General features: G+C 48.3%; 1 protein-coding gene across 1 annotated transcript; it reads left to right on the top strand.

The window, feature by feature from the left end:
• The first annotated feature begins 6,328 nt into the window (after positions 1 to 6,328).
• Positions 6,329 to 8,686, top strand: LOC148136933 (putative G protein-coupled receptor 139). The gene is made up of 2 exons (XM_087982903.1): positions 6,329 to 6,395; positions 7,785 to 8,686. The coding sequence occupies exons 1-2, from the start codon at positions 6,329 to 6,331 to the stop codon at positions 8,684 to 8,686; spliced, it is 969 nt and encodes a 322-aa protein (XP_087839029.1).
• The last annotated feature ends 5,575 nt before the right edge of the window (positions 8,687 to 14,261 follow it).

The raw sequence follows: 14,261 nt of genomic DNA, 5'->3' as shown, positions 1-14,261 counted from the left end.
AATCGGGCAGTTACATTGCCCAACCTGTCATCGACTCGTAAGGGGTCAAACCATTCGACCGGCTTGTGGTGGACTGGAGTCATGAGTCTAGCAGGCAGGACCTCAGGCCAGCGTTTGTCAGAGTCCTGCATGGCCTTAGCAAGGGAGGGTTTAAGAATCCTGTTCATTCGCCCCACCATGCCTGAACTTTGTGGATGGTAGGGTGTGTGAAATTTCGGTTTAATGCCCATTAGCTGACATGCGGTTTTTACAACACTTCCAGTGAAATGGGTCCCCGATGGAAGCCCATCTGGGACGGCACCCCCCCCACCTGGGAATCCCCTCCTCAGCTACAACCCTTGCCACAGCGTTAGCTGATCAGTTCTGGGTAGGGTAGGCCCGACCCACCTGGTAAATTGGTCAATGATCACAAGGCAATCCGCCTTCCCATGGGGTTGGGGAAGAGGTCCTGTAAAATCCATCTGTAACTGCCCCCAGAGTCCCTTTGGGCGTGGCTGGGGCCCCATTCTAATTTCAATGGGCCAGCCTGGGTTGTACTGGGCAGAGGTCACACAGCGGTGACAAAATCGAACGATATCTCTGCCCATACCCTTCTCCAACCATTCCTTCCCAATGTTGGTTATCATAGCATCCCACCCCCACCTGGGAAACGCCATGGTGCAATTACATCCTGAGGAGGACCCTTTTATCCCCACTTTCACCTCACCCCAGCCTCTCTGACTCTCTCTGTGTCTGACCCCCTTGTGTTTAAAGTGATACAATGCCACCCTCTGCTGGCCTCCCTGCGCCACTGCACAAGCGGCAGGTTGTTTTTTCTGCCGGGACAATTTGCTCCTGTCCCTGTCCATTCCATTGTCTGTAAACTGCAGGCCCTGTTCCCTTTCCAAATCGATCCAAACAATAACAAGCCCCCCAGCCCTGACTTTACACCCCCCTAACTTTACCGACCCCCGACTTTCCCCCTTCCCCCCCCAATCTTACCTGTGCTGATTGGGGCACCCATGGGGGCAGAGGTTCAATATGAGGGTATGGGAACACAATTGCCCTCATTGTGTAACCCCCGCCCCTTGTTTAGATGCCCCTACCCAAATTGTACATCCACCCCAATTATGTGACCCCCCCGTCCCCAGTTTTCACCCCTGCATTCCCCCCCCCAGATTGTTCAGTGCCCTTTTTGCACCGACCCTCCCCCTCCATTACCCCCCACATAAAAGCCCCTCTTCAACTCCCTCCGTGTCCTAGAAACCCACCCCCTCACTCAGCACCACCCCCTGGACTTTGGGGTAAATGTGTTTGTGTAGATGGACCAGCCTGTGGATGCACCTCCTTCCCCCAACGCACAGCAAGATCCCAGTCACAGAATCTCTGTCACCTCACGCCCCAGGAAGAGGACGTTCGGCCTATTGTGGCTAGCCTAACCTTCCCCCTTGTGAAATTGTGCTGCGGGCTCCTCAGGATCTGCCCCCGAATGGCCCTCATTAAATCCCCCCTTTCCTGTGGAGACCTCTCTTCCCTGGTATCCCATTCTGCAGGACCTCATCCCTACTTCTACCTCTGTTATTTGTGCCAACGTGAATAATGACGTCTGGCTGATCACCCTACCCCTTGAGAAGGTTCTACAGCCACTCTGAGACATCCTGGACCTTGGTGCCTGGGAGACAACACACCATCCTGGATTCCCATCAGCACCCACAGAATCCCCTGTCTGTGTCCCCCTAACTATCGAGTCTACTATCACTAAGGTCCTGTCGCCCTTTCCAGTTTTCCGCTCTGCCCCAGAGCCAGTGGGATTGCCCCCGACCGGGATACTGCTGCTTTCTCCTGAACGGTAACACACCCACCCCAACCACCCCCAACAGGTTCCCAAACAGGATACTTGTTTGCGAGGGGAATGGCCACAGGGTATTCCTGCCCTAACTGCCATCTCAGCTGCTATCAGACTGAAACGGAATGTTAAAAGGACGTTACCGGAGCTTCCCTGGATTTTTAACTGAGCCGCTGCTCTCTGAAACCTCCCGAAACAAAGCCTTACGGCTCACACTGCTGCCAACACATTGTCCAACAGCACGGCTCTCTCCCCCCACTCCTTATATGCTTTAGTTAGAGAGGGAGGGAAGGAGGGGGCATAAATTTGAGGGAGGGAGTAAACATTTTCGGGGGAAGCAGGGCATTACGAGGCTGTGGGGATTGCAGAAACAGATCGCGGGGGAAGGAAACTTGGGTGAGAGAGGGAACACAGGGATGATGGGATAAAGAGAACATGGGGGAGGGGAGACAGACAGCAGGGGGAGGGGGCAAAGGAGATCACAGGGAGGGGACATTGTGGGGAAGAGAGAGCAAGCTGGGAGGGGGAGGAGTTATTTCATGAGCCCTTCTAGCCCAATTGATTCCTCGTTTAAGATTGGTCCCACCCTCCTGATATTCCTCCAAGGCCCATTCTGTTCTTCGCTGCCTGGACCTTATGTACGCTTTCCTTTTCCTCTTGGCTAGTCGCACCATTTCTCCTGTCATCCACAGTTCAGGAATCTTGTCTTTTCTATCCTTTGTTTTCAAAGGGGCATGCCTATCCTACACTATCTTCAACCTATCTTTGAAAGCCTCTCACACAGCAAATGTGGACTTCCCTTCAAATAGCTGCCCCCAATCCTCATTTCCCAGCTCCTGTCAAATGTTGATATAATTGGCCTTGGCCCAGTTTCGTACTTTTCCCTCAGGACCACTCTCATCTATGTCTATGATTGACAGTGTTTCAGACGATTAACGGATATTCCGGATTGGTCCGAACTATAGAACGTTATGAAAAACCATCGACCAAGGCACAAACACAGGGTTCACCTGCAGACGATTTTCTTACAGCTTCATGAGGCGTTCTGAGGAGACCAGCACGGCAAGGGTCAGAGACCAGCTGACCAACCAGAGACCAGCTGATCACCCAGAGAGAGAGTGAGGGAGAGAGAAACCAGCTTCACAGACCCAGAGACAGAGAGAGAGAGAGACACATAGAGAGAGGGAGAGAGAGAGAGTCAGAGAGACAGAGAAGGAGAGAGAGACAGATAGAGACAGAGAGAGACAGTGAGAGAGGCAGAGTGTGAGAGAGAGAGAGGGCCAGACAGACAGAGACAGAGCGAGAGAGACAGAGAGACAGAAAGATAGAGAGAGAGACAGAGAGAGTGAGACGCAGAGAGAGAGCCTGTGTATATCTCCAAGCGACTCAGGTCTTAAAGCACCAGTAGGATTACAGAGAGCATGCCTGTAATTAAAGCGTATTGTAACATGTTTCCTGATAAAGACGGGACTGTGTACATTGGTATTGCCTCATGTTTGTACTGATTTGACCGTTTCAGTATTGGTGACACCTGGGCACATTCATTCAGATCATTCCCGTTGGATTTGTCGAACTTGTTTTAAGGAGGAATTGGACAACATCTTCATCTCTGGAATTATCTCATGATCTTCCACTGAGCTGTCTCCAAAGCAATTATATCCCAAAATTGTTTGCACATCTCCAGCTGAGATTGTTCTCCTGCCTTCTACACTTGCAGCAAAACTCCCCGACCTTTATACTCTATTCTGTTTATAATAAATGTCAAAACTCCATTTGCCTTCCTTGTTAGCTGCTGTAGCTGCAATGATCAGAGGGAGGTCAGTGATGTATCTGGATGGACAGTGACAGTAAGGGGGAGGTCAGTGATGTATCTGATGGACAGTGATAGTCAGGGAGAGGTCAGTGATGTACCAGATGGACAGTGACAGTAAGGGGGAGGTCAGTGATGTATCTGGATGGACAGTGACAGTAAGGGGGAGGTCAGTGATGTACCTGATGGACAGTGACAGTAAGGGGGAGGTCAGTGATGTATCTGGATGGACAGTGACAGTAAGGGGGAGGTCAGTGATGTATCTGATGGACAGTGACAGTAAGGGGGAGGTCAGTGATGTATCTGATGGACAGTTACAGTAAGGGGGAGGTCAGTGATGTATCTGATGGACAGTGACAGTAAGGGGGTGGTCAGTGATGTATCTGGATGGACAGTGACAGTAAGGTGGAGGTCAGTGATGTATCTGATGGACAGTGACAGTAAGGGGGAGGTCAGTGATGTATCTGGATGGACAGTGACAGTAAGGGGGAGGCCAGTGATGTATCTGATGGACAGTGACAGTAAGGGGGAGGTCAGTGATGTATCTGGATGGACAGTGACAGTAAGGGGGAGGTCAGTGATGTATCTGATAGACAGTGACAGTAAGGGGGAGGTCAGTGATGTATCTGATGAACAGTGACAGTAAAGGGGAGGTCAGTGATGCATCTGGATGGACAGTGACAGTAAGGGGGAGGTCAGTGATGTATCTGATGGACAGTGACAGTAAGGGGGAGGTCAGTGATGTATCTGATGGACAGTGACAGTAAGGGGGAGGTCAGTGATGTATCTGATGGACAGTGACAGTAAGGGGGAGGTCAGTGATGTATCTGATGGACAGTGACAGTAAGGGGGAGGTCAGTGATGTATCTGATGGACAGTGACAGTAAGGGGGAGGTCAGTGATGTATCTGGATGGACAGTGACAGTAAGGGGGTGGTCAGTGATGTATCTGATGGACAGTGACAGTAAGGGGGAGGTCAGTGATGTATCCGATGGACAGTGACAGTAAGGGGGAGGTCAGTGATGTATCTGATGGACAGTGACAGTAAGGGGGAGGTCAGTGATGTATCTGATGGACAGTGACAGTAAGGGGGAGGTCAGTGATGTATCTGATGGACAGTGACAGTAAGGGGGAGGTCAGTGATGTATCTGGATGGACAGTGACAGTTAGGGGGAGGTCAGTGATGTATCTGGATGGACAGTGACAGTAAGGGGGAGGTCAGTGATGTATCTGGATGGACAGTGACAGGAAGGGGGTGGTCAGTGATGTATCTGATGGACTGTGACAGTAAGGGGGTGGTCAGTGATGTATCTGATGGACTGTGACAGTAAGGGGGAGGTCAGTGATGTATCTGGATGGACAGTGACAGGAAGGGGGTGGTCAGTGATGTATCTGATGGACTGTGACAGTAAGGGGGTAGTCAGTGATGTATCTGATGGACTGTGACAGTAAGGGGGAGGTCAGTGATGTATCTGATGGACAGTGACTGTAAGAGGGAGGTCAATGATGTATCTGACGGACAGTGACAGTAAGGGGGAGGTCAGTGATGTATCTGGATGGACAGTGACAGTAAGAGGGAGGTCAATGATGTATCTGATGGACAGTGACAGTAAGGGGGTGGTCAGTGATGTATCTGATGGACAGTGACAGTAAGGTGGAGGTCAGTGATGTATCTGGATGGACAGTGACAGTAAGGGGGAGGTCAGTGATGTATGTGATGGACAGTGACAGTAAGAGGGAGGTCAGGGATGTATGTGATGGACAGTGACAGTAAGGGGGAGGTCAGTGAGGTATCTGATGGACAGTGACAGTAAGGGGGAGGTCAGTGATGTATCTGATGGACAGTGACAGTAAGGTGGAGGTCAGTGATGTATCTGATGGACAGTGACAGTAAGGGGAAGGTCAGTGATGTATGTGATGGACAGTGACAGGAAGGGGGAGTTCAGGGATGAATCTGATGGAGAGTAACAGTAAGGGGGAGGTCAGTGACGTCCCATCGTTGGAGGTCCATCTTGTTCACTGAGACCCCTTCCCTCAGGAAAGGCAGTATGTTGTCCTTACATGGACCTTCATATGACTCCAGATCCCGGAAAATTGGGAATGGGGAATAAATGCTGATCTCACAGTGATGTACACATTCAGTGTGTGAGAAGAATCACATTTCAATCAGTGAGTGAAATGTTCTTGTTTAAAGAGGGCAGCTCCTACCCTAGAGTACAGAAGGACAGCTCAGAGACATATGTTCACACTTGGAATGAACTGTCTCGATGCAGCATCAGTTGAAACAATTTGTCAAAAATCACCCAACACCAGGTTCTAGTCCAACAGGTTGAACGTGTCCACCACAGTCAAACACCAGCACCTTCACATCATGAAATAGGGTGTGATCTCGGGATAGGGCTCATGGTGTTTGAGTGGACAGCGTTATTGCTGGCAGATTCCAGATTCTGCTTTTGTTATTTCATTATCATGTAACCCCCCTCTGTAATCAGGATTACACTTGTTATTGTAATGGGTTTGTTCATTTCCAGAAATGTGAAAAACAGCAACAAAGCCAAGCAATGCTGTCACCTCGATCTCCCCAAGGAGCTTCCACACAGTATAAGGCAGCGTCTCTGGGAATGCATCAGCTCAGAGTCTCAAATGAGGAGCTTGTCAGCTGCCTGAAGGGACAGATCACCTCAGACAGGAAAATGCATCGACCAATTGATCATGTTAGGAAGGTGTTCTACACCATCCTTGCTGCTACTGGCATCCCAGGTATGGCGCTATGACACTTGAACTTGTCTTAATCTGCTGTTGATCTGCTCTCTGGTTTTACCGTTTGAACAATAACATCTCCAGCTCACTGACTGGTCAGCCTTATCCAGACCCCGGGACAGTGACAGCAATTCACTGAGCAGCATTCTCGGTACAATCCTACACTGACAGAGACTCCCAACTTCACTGCTGCTGCAGCATTTTCTGTTCTCAGTGTTGTGTCATCTGTTCCAGTTTGTTATGGCTTCAAGGTATGAGGAGAGATCAGGCAGGTTAGTTCTGAAGAAGGTCACTCGACCTGAACTCTGTGCTCTCTCCCACAGATGCTCTAGACCTGCTGCGCTTCTTCTGATTTCATTATGTAAATGAAGCCAGGTTGATCGAGAATTTTGAAGGTTAAGAGATGATCTGAGTGAAGTCCAACAAAATATTAAAAGGAAAGCATGAACTGTTTCTAATGGTTGCAGATTTCGAACAAAGGATCATAGTCTGTGAATGGGGCAGAGAGCATTCAGGAGAGATGTCAGAAAGCTCTTCTGTGCACAGAGGGTGGGAAAGGGTGGGAAAGGTTTGGAACTCTCTTACACACACGCACAGTCATGGATGCTGCATCCGTTGGGAATTTTCAATCTCAGATTGCTCTTTCATTTTGGCAAAGCAAAGGAATTGAAGAATTTGCGCCTTGTTCTGATTTGTAAAGTTTCATTGACCATCGCTTCCGGAAATTCTCTCCTCACACGCTTTGGTCAGGAGATTGAAATGTTGACAGATTGCCCTCCTGGTCCCTCCACATTGAGATGTTGGTGGGTAGATTTACAGTGTAAATATCACAGTAAACCGAAAACTCCCACATTGTCATGAAGGGAGTCCTGCATGCTCTGCTGTACTGCCCTTGTTTAAGATTCATGGTGCAGTTGTGTTTGAAATCTCACACAGGTTCTGGTGACCTGTTTTATAATCCTGCCATGGCTCTGATCAGGATTAAGTCCAATGACAGGATCAGGGGATAACTGTTTCTCTGGAGAAGGGGAGAGTTTGGATTATTGACAGTCCAATTGCTAGGCCTATAACTGACTTGGGATTGAGGAATCTAATAGGGTTCTGTACCTTACCATGCAACCAAAGGAAATCATAGACTTCCTTCTGCTCTCCTAGGAGTGGCTGTGAGCTCAATATCTGTCTAAACTCTAGAATCTCATGAGTGACTGGGCTGGAGGACAATCTGGAGTGAATGTTAAAGTCTGAAACTCAAACTCACTCACACCCAACCACTCCCAGTCACACAGTGCATGGGAGTTTGTTGGTAAAACCTTGTTGTTTCTCTCTGGAATGGGTAGGGGGTATTTCTGATCAATAATTTGTTGTTTCTTTCCCATTTGTCTCCCACAGTAAATTTGCTAGCAGTTACAGTCCTTTCCAAGCAAAACTGTGGTGTTTCCCCTTGCACTACCCGTTACCTGGTGTTTATGGCAGCTGCCGATCTGATGGTCATTATTACTGAGGTTATACTGTGGAGATTACCCTTCTATTATTTCCCACAGTCTTTCCTGAACATCACTCCTGTGTGCAGTGTTATTGGGGCACTGTCTCGTGCAGCCACGAACTGCTCTGTCTGGTTCACCGTCACTTTCTCCTTTGACCGATTTGTGACCATTTGTTGTCAGAAAGTGAGAACAAAATATTGCACTGAGAAAGCTGCGACTGTGGTTCTGGCAGCAACCTGCACATTGTTCTGTCTGAAAAACATCCCCTTCTATTTTCAATATGAGCCTACGAGGATAATCAACAATGTGCCATTCGACTGTATAACAAAGTTAAGCTACTTTACTGAGACTTGGTGGGTGGTATTAGATTGGCTTGATTCAGTGTTAACCCCTTTACTGCCATTCGCTTTAATTCTGTCGCTCAATGCTCTGACAGTCAGACACATTTTAGTGACCAGTCGAGTCCGGAAGAGGCTGAAGGCTGAGAGCAAAGGAGAGAATCACAGAGACCCAGAGATGGAGAGCAGAAGGAAGGCTGTGATTTTGTTCTTCACCATCTCTGGGATCTTCATCGTCCTCTGGTTAATTGTTGTTGTATATTTCTTATATTATATCATTCAAGGAATCAATCCTGGCGATTACTCATCTTTTCTGTATCACTTCAGTGCAGTTGGGTCCATGCTGCGGAACCTAAGCTGTTGCACAAACACATTTATTTATGCAGCAACATTGTCCCGGTTCAGAGCGAAGATCAGTAACGCAGTAAAATACCTGGTTACACGGATTCATTGCATTGTGAATAAATAAAACTCCTCAGTGAAGCCCACAGGAGGGTCCGACTGTTTCCAAACCATGAAATGATTTTGTTTTATTCACTGGTGGGATGTGGATATCACTGACTGAGTCTGTAGTTATTCCCCATGCCGAATTGCCCCTGAGAAGGTAATGCTGAGCTGCCTTTAACACTGATGGAATGACAATATATTTCTAAATAAGGATGGTGAGTGACTCAGAGGGGAATTTGAAGGGGGTGATGTTCCCATCTATCTGCTGCCCTTGTCCTTCGAGGTGGAAGTGCTCGTGGGTTTGGAAGGTGCTGTCTGAGGATCTTTGGTGCATTTCTGCAGCGCACCGTGTAGACGGTAAACACTGCTGCTACTGAGTGTCAGTGATGGAGGGAGGGGATGTCTGGGGATGTGGTGCCAACCAAGCGGCTGCTTTATCCTGAATGGTGTTTTTCTGGTGACAGTTGGAGTGGGAGGAGTGACAGTGAGGACCAGAGGGACAACGGGAAGGTCAATTTAAACGGATATAAAGGTTTACCTCTTGGACAGGCGGAGCGCACACTGAGCACAAGCAGACACGGGACTGCTGGGCAAGTACGGCTTTATATTTGGCCAGTTGCTTTCCCCCAAACACGACTCGGGAGTGTCTCCAAACCGTCTTCCTCCTCTCACCAAAACAAAAGGGGTCTGTGCCCCAATTGGTAAGTTGCCTGGTTTCAGTATTTTCCTTTAGTTTCTCAGTAGTCTCGGGAATTTAGAACAGTGGGAATGGAGGTTAGGGCAGTTGAATGTACCTCCTGTAGAATGTGGGAGGTAAGGGTCACCACTCGTGTCCCTGCGATCTGCATCTGTGGGAAGTGCACCCAACTCCAGCTCCTCAAAACCAGCGTTAAAGAACTGCTGCCCCCTAATGAATTGATTCCCACAGGTGAGGGGCGACTGACTACCTTTAATATCAAGGCCACATTTGTTTGAGGTTTGGAATGTTGCTACAAGTAACTCACCTCCTGACTCCCCAAAGCCTATCCACCATCTACAGAGCGCAAGGCAAGAGTGTGACAGAATGCTCCCCACTTGTCTGGATGACTGCAACTCCAACAACAGCTAGTAAGTTTGATACCATCCAGGACATAACAGCTGCTTAGTTGGCACCACATCCACAAACACCCAGTCCCTCCACCAGTGTTTCTCAGCTGCAGCAGTGTGGACCAGCTACAAGATGCACTGCAGAAATTCACCAAAGGTCCTCAGACAGCATCTTCCTAACCCACAAACTCTAGCATCCAGAAGGACAAGAGCAGCAGATCGATGAGAACGGAAATCCATGCACATTCACCTCAAAGCCACTCACCAACCTGACTTGGAAATATATCACCGTCCCTTCACTGGGTCAGAATCCTTGAGCTCCCTCCCTAACAGCATTGTGGGTCTAGCTACACCACACGGACTGCAGCGGTTCAACAAGGCAGCTCACCCCCACACTTTATGGAGGTGCAACTGGGAACAGGCAGCGTTCCCAGCCAGGTCTGGACCAGCGATGCTCACATCCCACGAGTGAATAAGACAAAGTGCATGCAGGTAAATGCAGAAACAGCAGTGAATCTGATCAGCACATCACCGTCTTCACTGGGGATGTTAGGGAGGGGCCAGTAATGCAGTTTTAGTCAGAGATCCCCACATCTCATGTACAAAGTAATAATGGTTGATACTGACAGTAGAATTTAGGACGAGGAACATCATCAAAAAATTGAAATTGAGCATCAGGTCAATAAGACTGTCAAAGAATAGATAATGATAATAGATTGGCAGTACAAGTCCATAGATCCCTGAAGCTGTTAGCACAGGTAGACAGGATGGCTAAGATGGCGTACGGGATGCTAGTCTTCATTAGCCAGCGATTAGATTATCGAATATAGAACACAGAATCTGAAGAGACCCCAGAATGTTGCTATCTTATAAATGAGGCCTTCCTGAGAAAATGGAGACCATCACACATTCAGGCAGATGGGAAATGGGCAGCAGGTCATCAAGTTGTATTCCCGGTGGGATTTGGAAAGGAAATGTTGTGGATATAAATTAGCAGGAGGAGGTTATTTGGGAGTAAGGAGAACTCATGTCAAAATCCAAGGACATTTTCATTGTCCTGGACTGTGTAAAGATGTAGTCGTATTTTGGAGGACATTTCATAAGTGTCAGGAAATTGGAAACTTTCAGGCAGTGATAAAGCCAGCAACTTTAATATCAATTCCCTCATTTGGGGAACATTTTACAAGGGTGTTAATTGATTGGGTAGTGTTGTACCAAAATTAATAAAATTCGCATTTAGAAGGAAGGAAATCAAATGTATTAAATCAAAACCTATTGGGAGGGGCAGCGTGATCGTGCCCTTAATCGTGGAACTTGACCAGGCCGTCCCTCCTTGAACATCAGGTACAGCAGTTTTTATAGTCTGGATGGCGCGGACAACAAAAGACCACGAAAGGTGGTGTCTTGTGTTCTGTACATGCACACGCAGAGATCGCCATTGTGTTCTGTAAGTATTTCTTGTTTCGTTCGTTCCTGTTTTCAGTTCCCCCCTTGTGGTCCGAGACATGCAGGAGCATGATGAACAGACCACCACCATCCAGTAATAATCAGAGGGATAGGATTATAATCATGAAACTGTTTCCCTTCCTACTGGATATTATCAGCCTCCAGGCGGGTGTGATCCGCTTGGTCACTTATATTGTCTGAGGTATTCGGAATGTATGTGCCGCACTCGGCCCCAATAACAGCACAGGGGCCACCTTGTGCCACTCACAAATAGTCAAGGGCCAAACGGTTCGACAACACAACAGTACGGGTGGCAATGACCTCAGCCGACACCTCGGAGATGGCCGTGCTTACCGCTGCAAAGCCATCGGCAGTCTCATTAGCCAGCCTTTCCAAGGTGGAGGCCATATTGATCAGTTCCCTAGCAGCCTTAGCACTCCCATAGGCGGGGAAGGTGAACATACGGAATCGCTCGGTCTCAGTGATGGACCGTTTGGATTGAGGTGGATGCAGTTTGGGATGAACGCGGTGGGAACTGTAATGGTGAACAAAAGGTAGCACAGAGGCAAGGGAGCAAGATCCAGACCAATATGGAGAGTTGCTGGTTCCGGCATTCCACCCTGATGTGCGATTACATTTAAAACAAATCGCCCCCGTGGGCCTTCCTTCACCCGCGGTGTTTGTGAGGGTCAGAGCCAGAGGGGTGTATGTTAAAGGATGTAGTGAGGCTGGAACCAACCTTGATAGTTTTGCATGTTATAACCCGTGGTCTCCCAGGTGACCTCATCATTGGCAGCAGAAATGGTCTGGTCAGGGCCTCGCATGAATGACCCGAGAGATTCTCTGTCAGACCTAACCCCCGCCCATCCCTCAAATGGATAAATGTGAGGGTCTGTTCTGGTCCAATCACCATTCCACCGTTTTGGATTTATTAAACGGAATGGGACTCAGGGGAATCCTCCCAATATAGTGTGCAGGGATTCGAGTACACACCCAGCATTTCGAGATGTTATTTTGCTGTGTGTGCTGATAGAACATGGTTAGGTCTGTATTAACAGGGAACCCTGCGCCTACTCCGGTGAACAGGACCGAGGGTTGCACAATCCATTTGGTGCTGCCCCCCAGTGGCTACCAGGCAAAGGGCGAAGGCAACAATAAACAGGACCATCCCAGAGCTTCCCGAGCGGAGCTAAACAATGGTCCAAAGGCTGTACTGCCCGCACACAACAGCCTACGCTCTCGGTCCGTTCACAACACACTGCGCACACACACACACATCGTCAGCAGGTCTCGAGAGGAGTCAGTCTGAAAAGAAAGCAGAGGGTGAGGATGATCAACCAGTGTCAGGATATTTCTTCAGTTGTGACCAGTGTTTCCAGACTCCCCCTTCCCTCGCATGTCAATACAGGTGGATGTGTCATGTAGGACTTTGGCTCAATCTACCAACTCCCTTTCTTCTATGTGTGAGCCCAGTCCTGCGTGTTCTTCATATGAAGCAATAGGAGAAGGTATTCAGTCTCACACTCTTAATTTATTTTAAACAGTAAGTCGACAAAGTATACAGAGCTCTAGACCTTTCTGTCCCTGACAAACTACGAAGTGTGTCAGTTCAAAAAAGTAAGACCTATTCCTGTCCCTGACCCAGTCTTTTATACAATAAAAAACGTCATGCAATCACTGAGGTAGGATTATCTTCTGATTGGCTGTTGATCTGACTCCATTCTCCGCCTCCTCGCATTCCCGGATGTCCGACCCCACGTGACCTTCTTTTGCCTGTGAAACGGAGCATGACGTGACCTCCTCGCCCGTGAAATGGAGCATCACATGACCTCCTCGCACGCCTCCGGGGAGCGAAACGGAGCATCACGTGACCTCCTTCTGTGCGCACGTTACACAGCATCACCACAGGCTTCCGAATGCTGAGTATATTTACTCTCGCAGCCAGCCTTCTATTTAACAAGTAAGCCATATATTTACAGGAGCTAAATGTCCAAGGATGTATATCCTACCGAAAAGACAGGCAGGTGGGCAGAGGGTCTAGGAATGCCTTGTTAGTAAAAGATTGAAATTAAATAAATAGTAATAAAGGAAGTAGGGTCAGATGGCATAGAATCTGTGTGGGTAGAGTTGTGGAATCACAAGTGTATGAAAACCGTAACTGGAATTATCTCCAGGCCTCCAAACTGGAGTCAAGAGCTGGGGCACTAGTTACACCAGGAGATACAGAAGGTGTGTAATAAAGGCAAGTTTACAGTGATCACAGGGGATTTCAATATGCAGATGGACTGGGAAAATCAGGTTGGTCAGGGATTGCAAGGAAAGTGATTTGTGAAATGTCTCCAAGCTGGCATTTTGGAGCAGCTTGTGGTGGAGCCCACAAGGAACAGGCAATACTGGATTTAGTGTTGTACAATGAGGCAAATTTGATAAGGGAGCTTAAGGTGAAGGAAACCTTAGGAGGCAGCGACTATAATATGATTGAATTTACACTGTAATGTGAGAGGGAGTAGATAGAATCAGAGGTAACGGTATTACAGCTGAATAAAGGTAACTACAGAGGCATGAGGGAGGAGCTGGGGAGAATTGACTGGGAGAGGAGCCGAGCAGCAAAGACAGTGGAAGAGTAATGGCAGGGGATTCTGGGAGTAATTCAGGAGACACAGAGGAGATTAATCCCGAGAGAAATGAAGCGTGGGACAGGGAGGATGAGGCAGCGATGGCTGACTGGGGAAGGCAGGGGTAGTATAACAGCAAAAGAGAAAGCACATAATGTGGGGAAGGGCAGTGGGAAACCAGAGGATTGGGAAGCTTACAATGGGCGGCAAAGCAAGATGTAAGGAGAGAGAAGATTAAATATGAGGGTGAGCTAGCCAGTAATATTAGGAAAGATTGCAGGGATTTCTTTCAATATACAAAGGGCAACAGAGAGGAGAAAATGCCCATCATGCTGCTGGAAAATGATGCAGGAGAAGTTGTACATAGAACAAAGAAACTTTACAGTGCAGGAACAGGCCCTTCAGCCCTCCAAGCCTGTGCTGATCCAAATCCATGGGGAACAAAGAAAT

The sequence above is a fragment of the Chiloscyllium plagiosum genome, unplaced genomic scaffold (assembly GCF_037043375.1).
Source record: "Chiloscyllium plagiosum isolate Xiang-an unplaced genomic scaffold, Cpla_swu_hap1 HiC_scaffold_44, whole genome shotgun sequence".
NCBI lineage: Eukaryota > Metazoa > Chordata > Chondrichthyes > Orectolobiformes > Hemiscylliidae > Chiloscyllium > Chiloscyllium plagiosum.
Note: the sequence above shows the minus strand (reverse complement) of the source record. Positions and strands in the feature narration are given on the sequence as shown.